Source organism: Amblyomma mixtum, chromosome 3 (assembly GCF_055824585.1).
Source record: "Amblyomma mixtum isolate Tamu chromosome 3, ASM5582458v1, whole genome shotgun sequence".
NCBI classification, from domain to species: domain Eukaryota; kingdom Metazoa; phylum Arthropoda; class Arachnida; order Ixodida; family Ixodidae; genus Amblyomma; species Amblyomma mixtum.
This window is the reverse complement of record NC_143014.1, coordinates 416,503,500-416,528,871: the sequence shown is the minus strand read 5'-3', so window position 1 is coordinate 416,528,871 and position 25,372 is coordinate 416,503,500. Positions and strand designations below refer to the sequence as shown.

At 48.7% G+C, this 25,372-nt stretch overlaps 1 protein-coding gene and 1 pseudogene across 1 annotated transcript; one reads left to right on the top strand and one right to left on the bottom strand.

Moving 5' to 3' along the window:
* Positions 1 to 1,640: 1,640 nt before the first annotated feature.
* LOC149357757 (anaphase-promoting complex subunit 10-like) lies at positions 1,641 to 25,038 on the bottom strand. The gene is made up of 3 exons (XM_089577971.1): positions 24,936 to 25,038; positions 24,686 to 24,848; positions 1,641 to 2,013 (listed from the first exon to the last, which is right to left on the bottom strand). The coding sequence occupies exons 1-3, from the start codon at positions 25,036 to 25,038 to the stop codon at positions 1,728 to 1,730; spliced, it is 552 nt and encodes a 183-aa protein (XP_089434097.1). The 3' UTR covers positions 1,641 to 1,727.
* Positions 11,169 to 13,372, top strand: LOC149357758 (uncharacterized; annotated as a pseudogene).
* Positions 25,039 to 25,372: the final 334 nt, after the last annotated feature.

Sequence of the window (25,372 nt, the reverse complement as noted above, 5' to 3'; positions counted from 1 at the left end):
CGCCATCTGGAGTGGCAAGGGAAAACGCAAGAACGAACGGGGAGACCAACCGAAGAGCATGGGCGTTCGAGCCGCTCCTCCCCTTCCAACGGCACGCACTAAAACAAAACAAACAAAACGAAACAAAACCGGGCGCGCAGCCTAGTCCACTCTCCTCTCGCGGAATGTTCGTAACACATGTACAAAAAGAGGCGGCAGCGTGCCGAACCCTACACTCCGTATGTGTGTATAACGACGAAAGGAATTCCTCTCCATTCTCTTTATGAACCACAGTTGAACAGTGACGAGGTCGCGGCCGCACCCTTTGATGAAAAGTTTACCTGCAGTTTTCTACAGTGCGCCCAAAAACTCAAGAGTGTAATCAACAGAAGTGTTGAGACGCGGAGCCTTCAGACAACCTCGAGCTCGGTACGCATTCCGCCAAAGCTGCAACACAGGCGCTGCGCTTCTGCGCTACATCGGAGCACGGACGTTCACTAAAAAGCACCGCTGGTTGGCAGTCTGGTAACTGTGGAGGGCCTATTTCCCAAGAGTCAGTGCGCAAAAGGGCCCTCGGCAGCGGCGTCAGAGGAGGATGGCTTGCAGAGGCTGAGCGCACCCTCTCCTAGTTTTTTTTGCCTCCATGGTGAAAAGCGCGGGAAGAGCATCGCGTTGCAGATTCAGTCGTTGTGACTGACACCGCGCTTTTGTAGATGTGCTGTCAAAAATAAGTTCGCAAGAAACAAATTATAAAATAAATGTGTTGTTTTATTCATTTTTCTTCAAATATATGGAACTTAAAATTTACATTGTTTCACTACTTCTAGATAAAAAACAATTGCTTGCCAATTTCAATAAAACATCGAAACCGAACCTTTTGAGTTTCGGTTTCGTTTGATGTCAGAATTACGGGACTTTCCTTTTATCTCTCGATGAAACTGCACTCGTCCGACAATTATTTAAATGCTCAGCATTAAAAAGAAATTGATGCCCCAGCATTGCACCTGCATATTGCTTACACATTGCATTTCACCGACTGATAAATTAGGCTCAACATGCATGCAGTCATGCGCGCAGTGTATTCGTAAAAAAAATATATTGGGATAATATGAAACGTACGTCTATCGAGCGTTTCGTCCGCAATTTCCACGCGCCTACTGCGCGTGCGTCTGGCATATACGTCACCGGCCAAGCCAGTGGGTAGCCAACCACGGCATTACGATGGTCCCCGTGTGGTTGCCCGAGCGTTGGGTGCCGACAAATTACCTATCATTTGCCGATAGTTGGCTGAACGTTTTTGGCCAACTATTAACGAGCCCAATTGGCAGCCAACCACGGCCCGACTAGGGGCCGCCATTGGTTGGCCGAGGATACCGGCTGCCGAGCACTGTTAAATTGCTTACCGATGGTCGGCCGTCGGCCAATTTCACTTGGGCAGTTTCTTGCGTACAGTCAATTATGCTTGACCTTGAGCAAGAGTAGAGACAAGAATAGCCGAATTGTGAAGAAAAGGTATCAAAGCACGGCACCCCAAGCAGCACAGGTAATCGACCCAACATTGCAAATGAATGGTTTCACTCTGGTCCTCTGTTGGACCCGACTTTGCCAATACGTTACCAATATCTGACCGAATACCTGTGCTGCATGAAACGGATGCAGAAACAAGTCACTTTAATTAGCTTAAATCGGTACAAAATGTCATCAAGGCTTATCGGGCGTGGGGCAGGTAATGCTTAAACGCTGATCTCTCAGCGGATGCAGCTGAAGGCTTGGCATTCCACACTCGTGAAGTAGACGCCAGGCAAGACGCTGACGTTAGTTCGTTGAACAGGAGAGTACAACTTGATCTGCCGCAGGTGGGTGTCGTAGCCATACTTGTGGTTGGCCAAGACTGCAATCTGTATAAGGAAGACGCGGACAGGGCGGCCAGCCGAGTCTTGCATGGGAATGTGCACCCATCCCATTGGCTCATGCAGGTGAACAGTTTCGAACAGCCGCAGGTCTTCGAAAGTGTCGCCCACTTTCACGGCAATCCTGAAAGCACAGGTCAGACCAAATGTTGACACTGTATAGCCTGCGTGCACTTTCATTCATGGGGCTACAGCAATCAGCAATGTAGGACGCAAACTGAATTTGACCAGCGGTAATTAGCTGATTAGGGTTGCCTCTTTGGCCTAGAAGATGCGTTCGTCGTACGAATGTGGAGCATTCCGCGTAGTTGCGAAGGAGTGTCGGGAGGGGGAGAGGGAAGGAAAGCAGTGGCCTGCGTGTGCAGATCACGCAGCGACCACCTGAACCGCACTGCTGTCATGATCATAACAACACCGCAGGAATGGGAGAAGGCGAACTAAAAAATAACAGCCCTGTGAGACTAGCAGCGGAAGCAACGGGAGGCGTAAGTAGACCGGAGCAAATTCCGCGGCATTGGAGAAGAGAGATTCTAGCCACTAAGGGCATTGCGTTGCTGTATGTTTTAGTGTTCATGTTCAGAACCGAGAATGAAGTCCACAGCGTGGTGTGAATAAAATAGAATGAACAATTCCACCCAAGTGCGTCCTGATGAAGAAAGTCAACGGCTGTAATAAACAAACGCGCCGAGGTTCCGCGTGTGCCGTAGATTGCGCGCACCCAGATGAGGCGCGAGGCTCAGCTCTCGCGGTGGGTTGCTCGAACGGAACATTAATGGGAAGTTTAAACAGCTTGCAGTTACCATGTTTAACGCCATCGCCTAAACACTCTAACTCTGCAGCATGCGACGGCAACAGTGAGCCGTATTGTGTTGAAGAGGGACGCAGTCCAAACAAGAGCACCACCAAGAATGGCAAGCTGTGCAGGACGCGCCCCGAAGCGATTCCGAAGGCGCGTCCGTGTCGCAATGAATGTAACACGGAGGGGGCGGCTTTTCAACAAAGCTGCCAGTGCCGACTATTTGTAGGCGATGAGTTTAAGAATGTGTGCGACATGTACGACAGAAAATACGGCTTATGCGAGACATTGCGACAGTCACATTCAACCGAGTATCGCGCTACCGCAGGCCGGGCTGTACATAAACGCCTTATCATGGCATGAGCCAGCAGAAGCAACGAGACTAGGCGCGTGCGCTGGGAGGTCACAGCACGAAGGTCGTTCTCTAAGCTTTTCCGAAATGTACTGTAAGTACGCGCAACTCCTGTCGCTGTAGGCGCCATCTCTGCTAAGCAGCTATAGAGGCAGCACGTGGCAGAAACAATTTACTTTCAGTACGCAAGGAATATGTGATGATGCTTTTGTTCTTCATGCGTAAACCGTGAAATAATAGGGAAACTACGTAGGCACTGGTCGGACAAAGCTTAGTGCGAAATGAAAGTTATACATTGTGTTCAAAGTCAGATTTTGAAAGAAATAGATAGAACACTCCAAAAAGTATATTTTGTACATGGGATATGCGGTCAGGGGGAAGCAATCTGGGAGGATGTCATCTTAATATGGGTAATTAACTATATGCGATAATCAACTTTTTATTCTGTGCAGCTAACATTCATGTTTATATTGAAGACTTCGAGATTGTGGCATGTGATTCCTATTACATTTTGTACAATTTTAGTAAAGCTCCTGTGTCCTGAGATATGCGAGTCAAGAATTTCAGCCAAATTCGTATAATTACACGTTCAAGAGCGCAGCACTCGGCATGAAGCTCCTTCCTAGTGTGACGCAGGTGTGGACTGACAGGCGACGGGGATTACGTGGCCAGCAGCGCTGCATCGCTGCGTTTGACTGCATGTGAAGTCTAAAGCGACATCACGTCTTATCCCCCACTCTAACAGCAATCGCTTAACGCCGCAGTGCTCGCCCAGCGCCTCCAGTATTTTTACAATACCTGCCGAATACGGCCGATCCGACGGTCCAAGGTCCTCCCCTATCCTCCTTTCTTACTCACCCTAGTTGGCTAGCCTTTGCACCTGCTCTACTGCTTTGGGGGAGAGTTATATCTGAGTGACGCCTCACGACGGAAAGCAGAAGAAGAGAATTTTAGAAACGTTCTCTTTTTCTTCCTGAGGTGGCGCTCTGCACCTCTCATAAACAAAAAAATTGCAACACATGGCAAAAACTGAGAATAATAATGCTCCGAAGTTCAGGCAAGTGTGCAGATATAAATGTCATGTTCGGGAAACGAACACCCGGAAACGAAGCATGAAATCTGACCTACCATAAGTCAGGCCATATCCTACTCGGAGTAATTGTCGCTGTTTGCTCCACTACGCGCAGCAGCCTGAATTGAAGTTGTGTCCACAGCTAGGTCCAACTGAAAAGCTTTCGAACGCGTACTCATGAAAGCGTGTTGCGAAGCCTTGTATGCACGTTTACGAAACGTGACCAGTTTCGTTCTCAACAGTCGGATGATGGTGGTATCTGCAGCAGTCGGCAAGCCAGATGAGTTAGCGGCTGGTTGGTGCAAAGGCCTAGACAGATGGTGCCACGTGCTACAGGTCATTAAATGATAATCCGCGTCCATTTCCCTTAGTGTTACTATACAGCCTTCCTACCCAATCTCTGTCACCAGTAAGCTAGGCTTGTATTTGGCTAAAGACGCGTACGTGTGGGCCTTATGTATCGCACGGCGGAATTTTCAGCCATTTTCTTCTACTTCAGCTCTGAGTCCAAGTATTAAAGGTGTATTTTCAAGTCCAGCCTGGAGCATCTATATCACCTCGCCTTGAACTCACGTACTCGCAGCAGGATCGTTTGAGAAGCACTACCTGGCATCGACGATGGCATCTGCTAGGGAATCGTTTTCAGACTCTTAATCTCAGGGTCATGAGTTCGGACGCCACGTTGGGCGCCCGAAATGTGGGTGCTTCCAACGCTGCACGCTGTAGAGGTTTTCAAACAAAAAAAAATCCTAGACTGAAAGCAAGCAATCAGTGAACCATAAATTTGCACGAAAAATTTTCGTTTTTTTTTTCAATTTTTCCTCGGCTGGAAAGAAAGCAAAAAACTTTTTGCTCCAAAATTGCACTGTTTCTTTTTTCAGGGCTTCAAATCTCTACTCCTGACAACAATCAGGCGCTAATCAAACGATGCTAAACAAAAAAGCGTATGAAGAAAACGAGGCAGATTAAAGCGAAATCAAGCCCGCTTCAGCACGTGCTCAGGAGCAGTCACCGTTGATAAATTTTGCCGTGCTAGTAGCGTGTTTCACCAGGCATGGGGTGCAGGAACACCACCGCTGTTGCAATGAAGGAAGGAACGTGGGTCGGAAAGTTGGAGTAGGGGAAGCAAGGGAAATATTGTATTCACATATTTACAACATTATTTACAAAAGAGACAAACAAAGTAAAAGCTGAGAAGAGTCTCAGAATATCGCTGCTCGATGAATATGTCTGAGAACCTAGGTGTCCCAAACTCCCCAGTTTCAAATAAAGTTTTCACCACCACCACCTCTCGACTCAATACACAACTTTAGCATACCGTGTACCGTGTTACCGTTACCGATACAAGAGTACCGAGAGCCCGCGCGCAGTCATTGCGCATGCGTAAATTGCCTTGACGCCGCCAGATGGAGCCACGTACCCGGCTGCTGCGCGCGCGCGCGTGAAGCATCGGGACCAATCAACGCGGGCTGTGTGGTGGTGGGCGGGCACCCGGTAGTCCGGTAACAGTAACGATAGCATGGTACATGATATTTTAAAGGTGTCTAATATCTCCGCCCGTCGTCTCCCTGGCAGTGGTACATACATGGTCGCAGGGTCATTGCTGCTGTGTTGGGTGCTGCCACCCAACACCGTTCTTTTCAGGTGGTCGCATAGAGGCGCGTACTCGGAGAAGCACCACTGAAGCAGAACCCCGCACTGCCTCTGGGAAAGGCTTAAGTTAAGACGGCTGTGGCGGGAACACAGAAAGGGAGGGGGGGGGGTGGAGTCACAACGCCGTAAAGGCCGTACCACATGGCAGCGTGTCTTCGGCGCCGCGTCACAGTGTCTCTGCTACCGGCGAGTGTCGCTCGGCGCCGCAGGAGTCGGCGGCCAAACATATGAGGGCGTACGAACTGGCGTCTCCACCCGGGCGTGTTTTGTTTGAATTTCTGTTGAGTTCCGCTCGCCCACGAGATGTTTCGCCCTCCTCGTGCATACAAAAGTGGTTGCGCTACAATACAAGCCTCTTATGATTGCAAATACTTGTATAAACAGCATATAGACAGAAATTCTATAAATTTAATTGGCTTGGAAGGTTAGCTTTTGTATTCAAGGCTGTTGCGCTCGTATGTTATGTATAATCGCAAAATATGAATCTTATCGCGAGGCTCTCGATGGACTCGAGGGTTCTGGCTATGTTATTTTGTTGGGGGTCCCAGACCGAGCATGAATATTCATGTTTAGAACGAACAAGAGTGAAATAGGCGCTCAGTTTTACGGAAGCAGGTGCCAAATGCACGTTTTAGATAACCAAGGACACAGCTTCGTTGGTCATGTTCATTATGTGGGAGGTCTAAGATAATCTTGGATTAGGCAGACTCCTAAATATTTACATGAAAAAGCGTGGGATATCATAGAACCGCGAAGGGTGTAGTTAGGAGTAGGATACGATCGGCGACGATGAAATAATAATAAACTTGTTTTATTAACGTTTAAAGACATTACCAGTTTGCGCACCACTCTTCCAGAAGTTTTATGTCGCATTGCAGGTGGTACGTGTCTCTGTTGTTGGTGATGCTCCGGTCGTCGGTGAACAAGCGAACGGTGGAAGATAGATTACTTGGGAGGTCGTTAATGTAAAGTAAGAATAATAGAGATCTTAAAACCGTGCCTTGTGGCGCGCCTGAGGTAAAAGGGGGAAATGGAAGATGCGTGATTGTTAACCTATACGAACTGGTGGCGGTTAGTCAAAAAATTTCAGAGCCAATCGTATACTAACGGATTCGTCTTTAGGCGTGAAAGTTTAAGTAAGAGGCGTTGATGAGAAACTTTGTTGAAAGCTTTTTGAAAGTCTAAGCAAGAGAGCGTCTAGGGATATGTTCCTTGAGAGCCAGTTGAGAGGTTTTTTAGGAATCCGTCTTGAGAAGGGTGAAAAAAGTTGACAGTCTCCAAGAAGGTGATGATGTGTGAGTAAATTGCGTGCTCCATTAATTCACAGGGAACGCTGGTGAGGGAGATGTATAAAGCCGCAATGTATATAGCCGGGCTGTACGTATAAAGCTGCAAAGTATATGGCTGCCGATACATGCAAACTATCGCATATACTATTAGTATAAATAGTTGTAAATATATCTGAATAAATGCACGTAAACGTCCCCTTCTTTTGTACAGAGTGTGCAGCGAAGTTCCGCAGCTCCATATAAACGAGCTTGAAACATCCCAGACATCGCACAAAACTGAAAGCCGCAGCCCTACTGCACATAATTAACCGGTGCCATTTTACTGCGGCTACGAAGACACCTTGTCAGCGTCGAGGACCACACCATTTACTCGCGCAAAACAAATTTCGTTAACAATTGTGCCACGAAACGAACGAACCTAACAACTTACTACGCTCTATTCGTCTGGCACAGAACAGCAATAAGCGGCGCAAACGCCTGAAGAAGCGTCTCAATTACACCAGCCGCCATCCTCAAGTCATACAGGGTCTGTTATGAAAGTAGTAGGACTCATTTTATTTTGTAAAATTTATTCAAGATAATAGTACAAATGATTAGAATTTTTCAAAGTAGCACCCTTCCGCCCCTACACCCTGCTGCCAATGAGTTTTCCAGTTTTCGTACGCCTCCAGGAACGCCTGGACCGGAATGCTGTTTAGCTTCCTCGTCGTGACCTTTTGAAACACCTCTACCGATCCGTGATGTTTCCCCTTGAGCGTCGATTTTATTCTCTGGAATAGAAAAAAGTCTGGCGGGGCCAAGTCTGGGCTGTAGGGGCCCTGAGGTAGCGTTGCCGCCTTGTGCTGGGCAAAAAATCGGGGTCCTCATTCACATGATGAAGGAGATCCTGGCAGATCGCTTTCCGGTTGGCCTTTTGCTCCTCTGACAACACTCCCGCACCAACTTCGCGAACACTTTCCACATGGCTAAGTTTTCGGTCGCGATCTCAAAAACTTGGGTTTGAGGAATGCTCATGTCATCAGCAATCATTCTGATACTCATACTGCGATCACAGCTCAGTAAATGTTTCACTGGCTACACATTTTCGTTGGTCTTGCTGGTTGAAGGGCGTCCGGAACGGTCGACGTCTTCCAATCTTTCCTGACCTTCTCGGAACCGCTTGTTCCCCACAAAAAACACCTGATCTAGCCATGGCAGCGTCACCGTAGGCCCCCTTAATCATGCCGTGAATCTCTTCGCCCACTTCACCAAGATTTACACAAAATTTTATCGCGTATCGCTTATCCAGTAAACGCTCCATGATTTTGCGTGACGAGACGTTTCGACAAGTGTTCACAGTACAAGTGACCAGGGCCCGTATTACGGAACTTTGTCAAAAATCTGTCAAAACTTATTGACAGTGACGTCAAAATGACGAAACGATGTGACGTCAACGCCTGACGCAAAATTGACGCAACGAGGAATCAGCCAGTTACAGCAGAGCGGCGCCCCGAAGCATTTGCCTGCACGACGAGGGACCGTCTGCTGAATTTTTGCTAAAAGAGTAAAGAAATGCACAGCGATAAAAATAATTATTATTTTATTTTGCCAAAAAATGATGTTTAAAGGTAAAAATTTATGAAGAAAAACAAGAAGTGCAAGAAGTTAGGCTATTAAATTTCCTGGTGGGTAACCTTTGCTGCCGCGGGGGTGCGCAGATGGCGGTAAAACGTCAACAAGCCGCTTTGCACGGAAACAGCTGTTCCACGCCTTGATACTGTTTTCTTACGCGGCGTCGAAAATCAAGGTACTGTGCGGTTGATCTAAGTGCGGAAAAATCTACGAAGCCAGCTTGTTAAGGTCTGTGTTGTTCGGCTTTTACGATCGATGACAAAAGTGTCAAAGCGTGAAGCGTTGTATGTGATGTGGGGTCGTCTGTTCCTTTTTCCTCGACCGGTAAACAGCAGAAGACGACCAAGAAGTGCGATTTGCAGGAGAAAATAAAGTTCTTTGCCAGCATAAGCATGTTTTATTTGTATGTAGCTGTGGCACAGAGGTGTCGTCGGCTGCCGAAGCTTGCATGAAAGCCGCCGGTCGCAAATAACCGCTGTGCACACAGCACCCGCTGCTGCACCGACAGCGCACTCGCGCGCACACCTCCCAATTCATCGGCGAGTTCGTCGCACAGCCACGCCGCAGTCTGCTTTCCAGTCGAAAAAGGCGTCGGAACAGCCCGTCCAGCAAGTCAAACGCGTCTTCGTACGCCCTCCTTCGCCGTTGCTCGCGTCGCCGCAGCTGCCTCAGTCTTATAGCCACATACGCCGCCGCTGCCACCGCCGCCATTTTCTGTCAAAAACTCGAACGGTCCAATATTGACCGCCTCGAAGCCGTCAAAAAAAATCGTCAAAATGCGCCTGCATAATTAGGCGTGCAACGTCACCACTTCTGTCATGTCCGTGACGTAAACGCCAGCCACCCATGACGCAAGAAAGCAACATGGCCGCCGGACACGGCCGACCAATAGGAGCGCGGCTACGGGGGGGCATTTTGACGAGTTTTTGACGCGTTTTTGAAAAGTTTTTGATTTAACAGTTCCGTAATACGGGCCCAGTTCTCTTCAACGGCCGAGAGCCGACTGCCGATTTTCCCCAGCATTCCCAATATCCCCTGTTAAGTTCGCTGAACTTTCTGCGGTGCCATCCAGCCTCCAGCACAGTGCATAGAACCGCGGACGCACGACGGACACCGCGGACGCACGGCGCGACGCGCGTCGGTGGCTGCTGTTGTTGCTGGCGGCGCCGTCGCCAGAACGCTTGTTCTCTCTCCGGTTTGCCACTTTTTAGCACGAAGTGCTCTGCAGTGCAGGTTTGAACGCCTGCAGTCTTGTTTGTTGCTACTGGACGCTGGACCCCCTCAGGGACAGCCTTTCCTTTTTCTTATAATAAGGAATCTTCGGCGGTGATTGTTCCCGTGGCATACGTGCGTTTCGTATGCACGTGTGCGGGAGGGAAAACGAAGAGGAAGGCGGAGGTTTGGAACGCGGCGAGTTTAGTGCTTTTTGTGTGCGTGCTCAAAACTTCTCCTTTCCTAGGCATTTGATTGGCTCTCATCCTTTCCCCAGTATTTGATTGGTTGCTGTCCCGGCCAAGGGCGGAGACAGAAGGTTTAAAACGGAAAGCTCCCGGTGAAATGGGGCTGATTTTGTGTAATAACGTGTCAGTCATGTTGTAAATAGTTTTCTCCTTGCTTGTTTCTTCTCGTTTATTTTGTGTAAATAAATAGTTAACCTTCTTGTCCCGCCATCGACTAACGTGACTGTTTGCGACTCCGAACCGTCAATTCATCACCATCAAGTGTTTCCTCTCGTCACCAGCTGAAGGGGAAACTCAACTGGCGCAGTCGACACAGGATCGCAACGTCTTTCTACTCGAGGCCTTGGACGGAAGGTGAGAAGAACAAGTCGGTGGACAAGCTGCAGAGTGGTAGCTCGTCCTAAAGGAGGAAACGCGAAGCTGCGTCGAGAAACAGACGAGAGACGCAGGCCAGGACGCCTTCCTTGAGAGCGTCCCGGTGGCTAAACGGCCCGAACGCAGGTCGAGTTCGAGAGGACGCCGGAAGCTCAAGTCAGCGAGGAGCTGAAGGAGCTGGGCGAAGACAAGTGTTCGAGGGTTCGAGACAGCAAGCTGCTGAAAGGAACCAGGCGTCCACGTCGAAAGGTTCAGAGCAAGAACCAGGCGACCACGCGAAGCGCGTTCCAATGTCGTAAGCTGCTGCGGGACGCACCCGTGTGCGTCTACCTTCCCGGGAGTCCGCTGTCATCAAGCTGAGTGCGACAGCAGTGCGATCGACGGAGCATCGAGAGAGGTAGGGCACCTTTCTGCTTTCTCCGAAGTTGCCATGTCTGTATAGTGATTGTAAGCTATAGGTAGATGCAATGACTGATACAGTGATGGACGCCGCAGGGAATGGTCTAGAGCCTAACAGGCAACCTGCGTCAGCAGAGCAAGTGCCAGCGACAGAACAGGCACTAAGAAATATGACACAAGCGTTGCTTGTAGAAAAGGACCATAAGGTTCAATTGTGTGAAATTGAAAAATTAAAGCTCCAAATTGAGCTGGAAAAAATAAAACTGACTTAAATGCAACTTCAGTCAATAGCGGATGCGCAACATGGACAGAGGTCAGTCACAAAGCTGGGCGATTATGCAAAAGAATTGAAAGCAGTGCTGGCGCCTATGCCAGAAACGGATCCAATGGTGCCCGCATGGTTCAAGAGTGTTGACACAATGATGGAGACCCTTAAAATTCCAGAAGAAATTCGTGGGGCTATTCTGTTGCCATTTCTGACAGAAAATGAGGGCGTTTGTAGCCAGCGAATCAGATGGGAGGGTCATGCCATATAAGAAGCTTAAGGAGGGAGTTTTAAAAGAGCTCCGAATGACTCCGAATGAGTACAAGAGGTTGTTTGTGGTGGTACGCAAAGAACAAGGTGACTCATGGCATCAGGTAGCGACCAGACTCGAGACAATGTTCACGTACTATGTTAACAGCCGAGAGGTCGAAACTTTGGAGGATTTGAGAGATTTGATGATAGCAGATCGTTTCAAACAAGTGCTGCCAGACGAAGTCAGGACCTATGTCATGCAAAATGAGAACCAGAGCTGGCTGACGGCTGATGAAATGGCCGAATTAGCGGAAGCGTTCGAGGAAAGCCGGCGGGTAGGCAAAATGCGGGAGCGTTTCGAAGGTTCTAAACCACCGCAGCAAGGTGGGGAGAAACGGGAAAAGCAGCCGCCAACTCCAAGCCCTAAAACTAGTGGGAAAAATAGGCATACAGGTGTGAAATGCTTTCGCTGCAAGAAATATGGGCATATCTCTATTCACTGCCCAAGTGCACAGCAAAGGCAGGACGCAACAGATTCCAAAAGGGACACGAGCAAGCTAGTAGCCCGAGCGGAATTGCTTGTCCCCGATAAACTCGCCTCCGATTTGGAAAGGAAAGGAGAACCCGATCGAGCGGTTGAATCAGACTCCCTGACTTCGGTAAAGCTGCAAATCAGAGATAGTCCGACAGAAGCTTGTGTGGACTCAGGGGCAGAGATTACAGTATTGAGGGCAGCGACAGTACCCGCATCGTGTCGATATGACTGCTCCGGTAGAATAAAACTGGGAGGTGCGTTTGGACAGAGAGTGTATGCAGACCTAATCTATGTACCTATGTCCTTAGTACCGGAAGGAGAAACAGTCAATCAGCAGGTGCCAGTACTATGCTCTGTAACCGCAGAGCTAGCCGAAGGTGTAGGTGCGTTGCTGACACCAGAAACTTATTCACTGCTACAAAGAATCGAAAAGCAGCAGGTGCCAGATGCAGAAGAGAGAGCTGTTTTCGAACAAGAGCTGAGCTTTACACACGGGGTGGATGAGGACAAAACAGAGGCTACACTCGAGTTCGAGGAGGAAGATAATGCGGAGCCGATAGTTGCCTCAGCTTTTGCTATAGGGCAGGGACGAGAAATGTCAGAAACTACATCCAGGGCTCAAGATTTTAAGGTGGAGCAGCGAGACGATATATCGTTACGAGAATCGTGGAGACAGGCACGAGAGGGTAGCCCCGGGATGGTTGTACACGACGAGTTACTTTTCCATGAAGAAATGATTGATGCAAAGATGCACAAACAGCTAGTGCTCCCAGAATCTCGAAGGCATGAAGTGCTGGAACTGGCACATGACCGACCAAGCGGTGGGCATTTCTCGGAAAAGAAAACCAAGCAGAGGATTAGAAGTGCATTCTTTTGGCCAACAATGGTAACGGATGTGAAGAACCACTGCCGCAGCTGTCGCACGTGCCAAATGTTTTCACATGCAACAGTTAGAGACCAGGTGCCAATAACGCCGCTAACTAGACCAGAGACACCTTTTCAGGTAGTGTTCCTGGATTGCATAGGACCGCTTGAACCTGGGTCGGCAAGGGGACACCGCTGTGCGCTAAGCATTGTTGATTTGTGTACGAGATGGGCAGAACTTACACCGCTCAAAAACCTGACAGCCAAAGCTACGTGTCAAGCGTTGATAGAGGTTTTCACTAGGTTTGGGACTCCTGAACTGATTTGTTGTGACCAGGGAACCAACTTTGTGCCCAAATTAACTCAGGAATTCATGCAAAGGCTGGGAGTTCAGATGCGGTTTTCTACTCCAGAACACCCTCAGATTAACGGGATCGTGGAGAGATGGAACGGAACATTTAAGGCTATGCTTCGACATGTTGTACACGATCATCAGCGAGAATGGGACCGTCACGTTCCATGCATGCTTTGGGCCTATAGAGAAGTACCTCATGATGTGACGGGCAGGTCACCATTTGAACTAATGTTTGGACGCACCCCACTTGGACTGCTCAGTATCCTCCACAAAACGTGGACTGGTGAGTGGACACCGCCGACGGGACTGAACAAACCGGCTGCCCAATACCTGTCTGAGCTAAGGGAACAGATGAGTGACGCCGCGAAATGGGTTGACGAAAGGGCAGAAGCCATACAGAAGTCATATGCAGCCAAATACAACCTCAGGGCTAGATCAAAAGAGTTCAGAAAGGGGGATCAAGTCCTCATACTTGAAAGCGGTCAAGTCGGTAAATTGCAGCCGAAGTGGCGCGGACCAGCTGTTATAAAGGAGAGGAAGCGAGATAACAGCTATGTTATTGACACTGACGAAGGAAGCAGATGGGTGCTTGCGAACAGGCTGCGGCCTTACGTAGCACGAACTCAGAATGTAGGGGTTGTTTTTGACTCGGATGACGAGTTTGGTGAGGTGTATGAGACCCCACATTGCAAATTGAAGAACCGACCTCTAGGGTTTGAGATCCTGGACGGATCGTTGACGCAGAAACAGAGACATGAGCTGTTTAATGTCATAACTGGTGCATCTGAAGTATTTTCCTAGCGCCCAGGTAGATGTAAAGTTGGCTGCCACAAAATAACGCTAGTTCCCAACGCCAAACAAGAAAAATCGCACCTTTATAAGGTACCTTTTGCATTCAGAAAGGAAATAGAGCGTCAGGTAGCGCAACTGCTGGAGTGGGATTTCGTCTATCCTGTTGACAGTGCGTACGCGCATTCAGTGGTGTGCGTAGCCAAAAGGGATGGGTCGGTAAGGATGTGCATTGATTTCCGGAAATTGAATGCCATTACAGAATCAGACAGCTTCCCTATGGCCAATATGACCGAGATGCTCTATGAGGTTGCAAGTGCAAGATACATATCGGTACTGGATATGACGTGCGGATATTGGCAGATCGCTTTAGACGAACAGTCACAGCGCCTTACTGCGTTTGCCACACCTAAGGGCTTGTATGCTTGGAAGGTAATGCTGTACGGGTTGCGAAATTCGGCAGCAACTTTTCAACGGATTATGAATGAAATCCTAAAAGAATACTCTTCGTATGCAATGGCATACATTGGCGATATAGCCATTTTCTCGGCAACCTGGGAGGAGCACCTCAAAGACCTACGGGTGGTACTAGAGAATCTGAGAAGGGCAGGCTTAACGGCAAATGCTGGCAAATGCAAGTTCGCACAAGGGAAGGTAAAGTACCTTGGCCATGTGGTAGGGTCATGCAAGCATGCTCACGACCCAGAAAGAGTAAGCGCCCTCACTAAATTGAGCGCTCCAAAAACTAAGAAGGAGCTGCGTAGTGTATTGAGTCTGTTTATTACCGTTAGTATGTACCGGAGTATTCAAAGTATGCCCATTGACGGACCTGACTAACAGACGAGTCCCGAATACCCTTCCATGGAATGACAAGGCAGAAGAGGCGTTTTGTGAGGTGAAAAGGGTACTGGCATTGTTCCAGAAGCTGGTCGCACCTGATCACATCCAGGAGTTCCTTCTGACAACGGATGCCTCTGAGGTTGCGATAGGAGCATGTCTGTCGCAGTCAGTTGAAGGGGAACAGAAGCCAATTGCATTCTTGAGTAAGAAATTAACTCCTGCTCAAACCAAAATGGTCTACAATTGAAAGGGAAGGTTTTGCGGTCGTGTGGGCACTGGGGAAACTGGATACCTGGTTATGTGGGGTTAAAGTGAAGGTCGCAACAGACCACAACCCGCTCACATACCTGACCCGTTCAGCGCCCACTAGTGCGCGGTTGATGCGCTGGTCGCTTGCATTGCAGAAGTATGACCTAGAAGTAGTGCATATCAAGGGCTCACTGAACAGGAGTGCTGATGCACTCTCTCGGTTGGAATGCAAGGAAGAGTAGGATTGGAAGGTTAATTTTTGTTAGGTTGTTTGTTTGTTTCCAGGTTTGCTCTTTGAGAAACCACAAACGATGGATCTAAAGGTAGATCTTTGGTATCAGTGTGTATATCGGTTGTGTGGTAGTGCTCTGACCATTTAGCTCTCTGCGGCAATCACAGTGGGCATTGAGGGTTACGGGCTAACCTGGCAGATAGCATGTAGGAGAACGGACATGGCAAGTTCTGGAATGTGCGGACTGGTGTCCTAACCTTGTGTGTGTGCGAGTTGAGATAACCGCTGTGTGCGCTTATGTGTGCGTGTTGGTGGACTGATTAGACAGCTGGTGTACATGTGCGTGTATGTGTGTATTTTGTTGTCGGACACCGTGAGTGAACTTTAATGCCCCACTGACATCGAGTTTCCGTGTGACATTCTTGCGTGGGAGGTGTTAAGTTCGCTGAACTTCCTGCGGTGCCATCCAGCCTCCAGCACAGTGCATGGAACCGCGGACGCACGACGGACACCGCGGACGCACGGCGCGACGCGCGTCGGTGGCTGCTGTTGTTGCTGGCGGCGCCGTCGCCAGAACGCTTGTTCTCTCTCCGGTTTGCCACTTTTTAGCACGAAGTGTTCTGCAGTGCAGGTTTGAACGCCTGCAGTCTTGTTTGTTGCTACTGGACGCTGGACCCCCTCAGTGACAGCCTTTCCTTTTTCTTATAATAAGGAATCTTCGGCGGTGATTGTTCCCGTGGCATACGTGCGTTTCGTATGCACGTGTGCGGGAGGGGAAACGAAGAGGAAGGCGGAGGTTTGGAACGCGGCGAGTTTAGTGCTTTTTAAGGCAGAAGCCTTTAATGCCTCCTCGTTGTAAGCAGGAGCTGTCGACAGAAATGTCACGCTTTTCAATTGGTCGAAACGGTCGTGACGTCACAGTGCGCGAATTTCAAACGGGGCCAATTGTACTTTGGCTACCAACCAAGCAACCAATTAAACGGATCGTATAGTGATGCTCCAAGAAAGTTTGACAGAGTTTAGTTAATTGCTTACTCAACCAATTAGTCGAATTATCCTTTCTAGTCAGACCAGATAAATAAAACCGAGTAAGAAATTGGCCGAGCTTGGGAATCGAACCCCGGTCTACGGAGTGCGAGTCGAGCACGCCAGCACTCCACCATGTTAGCTCGATCGTTTGGAATGAACAAAGGTGCGTCTAGTGAATACGGTGTCTTCGTTCACTCCCATTTTCCTCCCTTCCCGTTACGGCGAGGTTTAGGTGTCCACCGAGATATGAGAGACAGATACATTTCCTTTCCTCAAAAACCAATTTACCAACGAGCAAGGGGTATTTGTCTGCGTTTCAGATTGGTACAAATTGTCGTGACGTCACCGCGCGCGAATTTTGACGGGTGTCCACCGAAATATGTGAGACAGTTACTGCGCAACTTCCTTTCCTGAAATACAATTTTCGACTAGTGTGTACTGAGATATGTGAGACAGTTAATGCGTAATTTCGTTTCCTCAAATACAATTTTCATTTTCTTCATTACGGCCCCTCTTCTTTAACTCACACTTCCTCCTTTCCTGTACAGTGCGGCTCAGGTGTCCACCGAGATGACAGAGAATTAAAGTCCCATTTCCTTTCCTAAAAAGCGTTGCGTTCAAAGGGCAACGCATCGCGCCGAACGGGTGGCGGCGTTCCTTGGACTCCGTGGCAGCGCTACAACACGCTGTCGCGTTCCACTCGTAAAGGCGAAGCTTAAGCATCATTAATTGGCAGTTAATTAATAAACCAACAATATGTGCAGTGAACAATCGCGTAGCAGAATGCAGCTCTCAGGCTTCGCCTTTCACCACTTTAGCCGCTAAAGTTCCTCGTAATTTTTGTGTGCGTGCTCGAAACTTCTCCTTTCCTAGGAATTTGATTGGCTCGCATCCTTTCCCCAGTATTTGATTGGTTGCTGTCCCCGCCAAGGGCGGAGACAGAAGGTTTAAAACGGAACGCTCCCGGTGAAGTGGGGCTGATTTTGTGTAATAACGTGTCAGTCATGTTGTAAATAGTTTTCTCCTTGCTTGTTTCTTGTCGTTTATTTTGTGTAAATAAATAGTTAACCTTCTTGTCCCGCCATCGAGTAACGTGACTGTTTGCGACTCCGAACCATCCATTCATCACCAACAAGTGTTTACTCTCGTCACCACCTGAAGGGGAAACTCAACTTCCCGCTTCAAAGATCCTGCACGCGCAGACCGCCTCTCGTCCACCCGTTGGCCCAGGAAAAAACCAGTCCTACGACCCTGTAAGCAGAGAGAATGCCTCAGCCCACCTCTGCGAACAGCGAGCAAAGGTGCCGGTCGAGCCGATAAACGCTGGAAAAAGCACCGCGCCGCGGATGAAACGAGAGCTACACAGAGAGCGGTAGGAAGCAATTCTCTGACAGACGCGTGGTGTAGGAGCGAGAGAACAAACTTTTATTAATCGAATATAGAGGATGAGCCGGAATCTTCTTGGTCCGCAGCCCTATAGTACGGAATGCCGCCGCCTCACGAGCCCGGCGTGCGAGGGCAGCTTGCGCCGTCGAACTGGAGTACTCGCAGCCCCTTTGCCGGTGGAGGGAAAACTGGCCATGCCTGTTTTTGTAATAGTCGATAATTTCTCTAAACCGCAGAAGCGGTCGGCCAGGCTCATCGGTTGGAGTAGGACAGAGTAATCAACAAGGCGCGCCCATGTGTAAGCATGACGCAAGCAGTGCTACCATCGGCTAGGCAGGGTGTCGCGTAACCGATGCTATTTATTACGTACGCCTGGATCAGTTATAGTAAGTTTCTCTCCTTGAGGCCTCTTTCTTTTGACGCGATCCTCCTCAAGAGCCCGAGAGTTTGCATCGCGTAGCTTTGTACGAGGCCGGAGAGAAAGATTAACTAGACTCCCTAATCCGGAGACGCGTTAAGAAGGCGCTCAGGATGCACATGGGCACCTCGACCGAGCGGCTGCTCGAACTCGGGGTGCACAGCACGTGGGCAGAATTGATGGAAGCAGTGCACGTCTCCTAGTTAGACTAAGTACGACCGAGACGGGTAGGATGACCCTTGTAAAAGTGGAACTCAAGCAGACAGAGGGATGCAAACCAAAGTCGAAATTAGCAGGGAAAGCAGGAACGCAATGGCAATTCCCCCTTCCTTATTAACATGCATCCATATTTAAACGTAGAAAAAAAGGCTAAAAGAGCCGAAGATCAATAGCAAAAGATTCGGAAATATGGAAGCGAAGGGAGTCGCCAATGTCGATGCGGCGAGTGGCAGAACGGGTGCTGCCCCATTTCTTTTATTTCATATCCGGGGTCATTCCGGAAATTTTGGAAACGAGTTAGCCGACCAAGCTGCTGGTAGTGCCGGCCAGTTTGGAAGTTTACATATTTCTACCCTTTCACGTCGTTGCGTGCGTTCCCGTTTGCATCATTCTTCACTTCTTTTATGGAGCATTTTTTGGCGCGAGAATAATGGTGGCACTGAAATATTCAACTGGATCCCTGATACACATAATATTCCCCCTATTCGTCTACCCAGGAATCCTCTAATAACTTTACTTACTGGACATGGTAGATTTCCGTTCTATTTTAAAAGATTTGGCCTGTCTCCGTCTTCAACTTGTTCCTGTGGATTGTTACATGAAAATATCCGTCATTACTTCACGGACTGTTCCGTTACTGCTTCTTTAGTTTCTCGTTTCAAATTACTTTGCTCATCGGACATCACACCATGTGTTTACCCCTCCCTTCTACGAAACCCTGCTACTTGTGCTCTTCTCCTTCAAATGGTTCATCTCATAAGTAGTACAATTCCAAATTATTAACGCTGATTTCTCTCTTTCCTTTAATCTCTCTTCCCCAAGCTTTGCACAGAGGAGCGCCCCGTGCTCCTTTATTGAGCGTAGATGGCTTTGACAAGGAGTGACTGTGGCTGTGACTGCGTCCTTGACTGTGTGACTGACTCTATCTTGACTGCGTGACTGTGACTGTGTCCTTGACTGTGTGACTGTGATTTTGGTTTTTTCTTTTGTCTTGATTATGTTTTTATTTTTCTGATTTTTCTTTTGTGGCCAGCGCTCAGTGCTTTCTTCGACTGTTACGGTGACAATGACTTTGCAGTGACTTGGGTTTTCTCTTTTTTTATTACTATTATTTATTCCGCGGGCTTCACGCTGTGCTTTGGCTCTCTGCCTGCGTCTAACTTTTATTGTGACGAGACTTTTGTTTTCTTTTCTTTTCAGTTTTTTTTATGCTCTGTTTTTCGCTTAAATTTTTTTTCTTCTTTGGAACAATTAGTTCTTTTTAATTTATTTTGAATTGACGTTAAGCCTGGCAAAGCATTGCTGGTCCAGGCATCCTCTCTCTTTCTTTTATGTTTTTTACCTTTTTTGAGAGGACCAATAAAAGGGTAAAAGGGTGCGGCAGTAGCCTCGGTAGTCGATGGCCGAGGGCCACCGCTATCCGTGGCAGCCATCAGAGGCCGCAACATATAAACTGCGGAGGAAGTTAGGATAACGCTAGCTTGCGTAGGAACGGAAGCCAAGTTCATAATTAGCGACAGCAAAACTGTCGACCAAAATTTTAGAAAACGATAGGCTACCCCAAAGAACGCTGAACAGAAAAAGTGAGCTAATTTGGACACCCGCGCACGCTGCCACGCATGGTAACGAGGGGGCTCACACGCTAGCCCAAGCTCTCTACTTCTGGGTAGCAGTCGAGCCCCCCGCACACTGGGCATACGACGAGTGTCTGCAAAATTGCGGGGAAATCATCAACCCTTATCAATTGACATGTAGATTGGTACCCCCGCCAGATTCTGGCTTAAAAAATAAAGAAGCTGTCGCATGGAGGCGGCTCCAAACTAGTACCTTCATGATCCCGGTCTGGGCGTTTCACGTGCAAACAGAGCATAGGGACAACGATCAGCGCAAACACAGTGAGGCGAAAAGGACCCTTGACCACATAATAAGCACATGCCAACAATACCAGCGTTCGGACCAAATATAGTAAGTAGAGAAATCTGGGAGACCCTGCTGTGAAGCGTGGACCCTACCATCCAGCGACGCGCCATCCATCTGGCAGAAGAAGCCGCAACAAGCTAAGGGTTGCCTGGGAACCTCTAATCCACGGCCGCAGGACTCCTCGTCTTCCCAGGGGCGGGGAGGGAGGCGCCCTTTTTGTGACGGAAATAAAGCTTGTTTCACTAAATCAATCAATCAATCAATCAATCATTGCGGATAGCGCTGCAGCTCATCAACTAACTGAAATGAGGCGTACCGACGGCTCCCATTGTGAAGCGGTCGATGCGGCTGGCATTGTACAAATAGAGGCGGCGCCGGCTCGCCTCACGTCGACCGCACATTCTTCGGTTTACCTGGCCAACAACGAGGAGTAATCACCGTCGCCTGTCGGTCCACATTCTTGTCGGACGGAGTGCCATAGGGAACCGCTGCATCACACCTGGGAGGAGCTCCATGCTGGATGGCGCGCTCTCGCATGAGTAATTAGAAGGATTGGGCTGGAATTTTAGACGCACCTATCTCAAGACACAGGCGCTTTGCTAAAATTGTACTAACTAGAATAGTCATAAAATGCCACTACCTCGAAGTTTTCAATACAAACTTGCATGCTAATTAACTGCAGTCAATTAAATGTTGGTTATTGTATTTAGTTCATTATTAACATTAGGATGACAATTATCCTCACAGTTTGTGTCCGCCTGGAAGTATAACCAATTTAAGAAACAACAACTTTTGTGTAGTTCTCATTGTATTTGGTTTAAAAATCCTGAAAGTGTAAATTCGAATACCCTGTATGTCGATATCGCGTTTTTTACGTTTGCTTTTGACTTCCCCACAACATAGAATGCAGCTGGGCCACGAGGTTGTAAGCGAGTGGTGGCAATAAACACGCGAATGTTGTTCACGGCATTCAGGAGCGTTATTCGTCTCAAAGTTTGGGTCGTGTGTCAAAGCGCGTGGTTACCCATGTGGGTGAGGTAAAGGTGCAGCACAGCCATAGGCGAGCACAAACCCAAGCAGGGCAGTAATCGGCCCAATATTGGAAACTTATTGGCAAAGGCCGGTCCTGCACAGGACCAGAGTGAATACATCTATTTCTAATATTGGGTCTCGGGAAAGAAGGGAGCAAGGGAGCCAGTAGGTGACCTAGTATGAGGGCGGTAATTTTACCCCATATTGTTCCCTCCTGCCCAGAACTCATGAAAAGGCAGTACCATAAACTTCGTCCCCCCTTTATAGAGAGACCTGCGCAGGCCAATGAACACAACAGCTGTTACTTCGCCACGAGCTATGGTCGGAACGCTTGGACTTACACACTACTGAATCCGCACATCGGTCACTGCTTTTCAGTGTCACATAATACAGTCTAATCTGCGAATAAAAAGACAGAGGTTGCTAAGCTTCGTTGCTTAGCGTGTAAATTTCCTGGGAGAGCCGGTTTAATGAGCGCTGGGCTGCTTTGGTGTTTTGCTTACACAAGGTAGAGAAGGCTCTCACAAATACCAGTCATTGTGAAGTCGCTCACAAATACCAGGGCGTCGTTCACGTATAGCTGCAGATAGCCCCGGTTGAAATGCGCTGGCAGGTCAGCGAGGTAGCGCCTTCAACGGGTGCACAGCACACATTTCTCCAATGTTTAGCGGGCACTCATCATATGACGCTGATGCTCAGTCTGGTTTCGGCGCCGATCGACCTCCTACTCTGCAGCGCGCTCGACAGAGCATCCTCTGCGGCGCCGACGACTTTCGCGTTGCTGCGCGTGGCGGCGGCCGACAGCTTCTGTGTCGGCCATAGTTCGAGCACAAATACGAAACCACTTGCTCCTCTTATTCAAAATAACGCAGCCTCATCACAGCACCACACCATACCTCTCACGTTGGCCGTGGGATGGCTCTGGAATCGCGCTAGCTCTGGGTACCTCTATCTCCTTTTTGTTATCTTAAGCTGGGAGGTGGTTTGGCGCCAGGCCGGGTGAAAGCTTTTTGCGTCAAGAAAAGTCTGAGTCCCACTATTGCGATCTCCTTAGTTCTGTATTATCTCAAGCCATCATCTTCTCCGTAGTTCCAATCTATCTCGCGTTTAACTCCGGCGTCACGCCAGCCGTGTGGGGTTACATTGGAGCTCAGCTCTGCGCGGACTCTGTAAAATGGCCCTCAACGTAAAAGTGTCACAATGAACCTCCCGCTTCTTTCCATCCTTCCTGCAACTCCCTTCTTCGTTAATTACGTTGAACACACCGCAGTGGACCGATGGCTTTGACCCTCGGCTACTGGTCCCAAGATCCCGGGTTGAAATCGTGGGCACGATGGCCGGCCGCATTTAGATGCGGGTGAAAAGCAAAAATTCCAGTGTGTAGCGTGATGTCAGCGCCCAGTAAAGAAAACCATATTGTCTGAACTAACCTAGAGCCGTCGATTGCAGCGTCCCTCATACCCACAATTTTCGTTTATAAGTACGCTGTTCGCTTCGACTTTATCTGTTGCTTTCGGCAGAACCCACGGTGCGAAAATAGACATAAACACACAGAAATCGTACAATAACAGAATAATTACTCAAACCAAGATAAGCACAGGAATTTTTTTTAATGCTGACTTTGATGAAAGTGGGAAGTTTAAAGCATAATCACCATTTACATGAACGATAACTCAGTAAAAAGTAAAATAAAAGAACATATGTTGCCGGAGGGATACGAACCAGCGACGTCAGCAGCACGGTGGAAGAATGGTCAGCAGCTGGCATACGGTGCATGGATGAATGAATATGGAAGGTAAAGGCACTAGAGAAAAAGGCGAAAGGGCGCTAATACGAAGAACTTTCATATTCCCGATTATTAGCGTTAACAAAGTGTGCTGCTGAAGAGTTAATTCCTTTTTACTGCAGCGGAAGACTTGACATACTAAAATGTGGGAAAAAGGCGGAGGAAGAGGAGCCATGTCCGTTGGTTACCCTACAAACAATTGTGCTACGACGGCAGCAGTTCAGCCTTTTCTTTCAGAGTGTGTTCATATATCACCACCTGCAAAAAAAAAATCCCCTGCGCTTTCCTTGGTTTCAGTGAGTGCTGGCTTCTTTCATATCTATCACTGCAGTTCCCTCATCCAATTCTCTACCGCTAATAAGCGTTCCTTCCAACGTGAAATTCTGAAGGTAGAACACCAGTGTTGTGGCCTCACAATGAGAGGGCAGGATGCATTAAAAAAAGCATTGATCCTGGGAAAGATGGGAGCGAAGGAAAGACGGGGAAAGCAGACGATCAGATGAATTGACAGATGAGGCAAGCAAACAGTGCCAGCCTAGCTGAGCATGCTGAGTGATCATGAGGTCACGAAGCTGCACACGACTGCTTATCAGCCGTGTCAGCCGCACACGACAGTGCCACTTAACTGCCTCAACAATGGCACAATATGCGCTTCTGACGTCGCGCAGCTGCATGTGATCATCGCGAGATGCCGTAATGGCTGAATTCCGTAGCGCGACTTTGATATAAGCAGCCGAATGTCAAAGTGACTGTGCCGCCGCGGTGGGCAAATAAAAAAAAGATGGACAGCAGACGTTAGGGTGCCGTACATATTTAAATCTTACACCACCTACACGGGTGAACATGTTTTTTTCTTTCTTAGACAAAGTGGCACGCATCCTCTCTTGTACAGTTGTACGCATTCTCGTCTACTTAATCATCACGTTAAAAAAACTTTTCTTTTTCTCACCAGTGGTGAGCTATGGGAGCACGTTCACGCAGCTCTATCGCCGCACGTAGCCGCCGCGCATCTCCACGCGCGCTGGATGCAGGTCCAAGACCCCCAGCAGTTTCTTCGTAAACGCTGCGCCGGCGGACATTTTAGGATGTGGCAGCATTAAAATAACTGCAGCTTGGAACGTGGGACAGCGTTCGTGAGGAAGGGGTTGAAAATTTTCTGGCCATGCATGAGCGTTCACCGAACTGCGCATCTCTTGCATTGTGGCGCATCCGTCCGTGCCTGCAAGCACTAGCTTCAAATTCAGCACATGACGGCTTTTCTTCCCCTGGATACGGTTCCAGAGGCATCGATATAAAATGCAACGGGAAAGCGTAGTAATGCAAGAAGAAAACACCGTTTCTACGAGGCGCTTTTGTGCACCAAGCCTTTGTTAGTAAAGCGGCGAATCGTGATGATGATTCAGAGCAGCTTCTTGTTTGGACTCAAAGTCGATGACAAGGATAGCCGCACGAGCACTCCTGGACGAAAACCCTGGCGGGCACAAAATAGACGTGGCAAACTTGGTCGTGACACCAAAAATCCGAAAAACCATGTGACCCATCCCGCATAAAAAATTTTCTGCGTTCTGTGCAACAGCGTGAACTAGTTCTGTCGATGAGAGTGACAAAATCCGAGTACCTGTTAGGTGTGTAGCTCTCGTCGCGATCGTAGTCGATGTAGATATAGATCGCCTGTATTGTCGTTTTGCGGGGAAACTGAATATTGACTCTGTGCGGTCTGGCCCCATCCGATTGCCAGTATGTATCAAGGCAGTTGTCTCGCAGCCGATCGACGCCATGTCCTGCGAAAAAGTGTGTTGACAAGAGAGATCAGAATCCCAAGCCAGGACACGACGTTCGTGACGGTCGGGAGGTGCCTCATAGCTTACCACGCTTGCAGGACGACACCGACCACACAGCATCGAATCCCACTTCGCGCACGTCGTACTGCCTCACCAAACTCGAGAGGTCTGGAGCAGAGGAAGCGTTCATGGTCCTAATAAGACGAGAGTGGGGGAAGAAATGGGTTAACCAGCAGGAAGCACCGACTCTCCGCAGCGCCGGCCTTAAACGCCAGCGCTTTAGCTAGGATCACACGCGTGAGTAGATTTCCCTGACGTATGGTTCTGAAGTCCTTGCTTGCATGGTGGCTACCGTTACACTGAATAAAAGCAAACGGGTTGCGCGCGACCACAGTGGGAAAATATATGGCACACAACTAAAAGCACGACACTAAGGTAGCGCACAAAACGGCAATGTGGCCTGTCCGCGGGCTCATAGTATTCAGTCTGCTATGCGATGAGACAAGACGATTATTATGAATGAC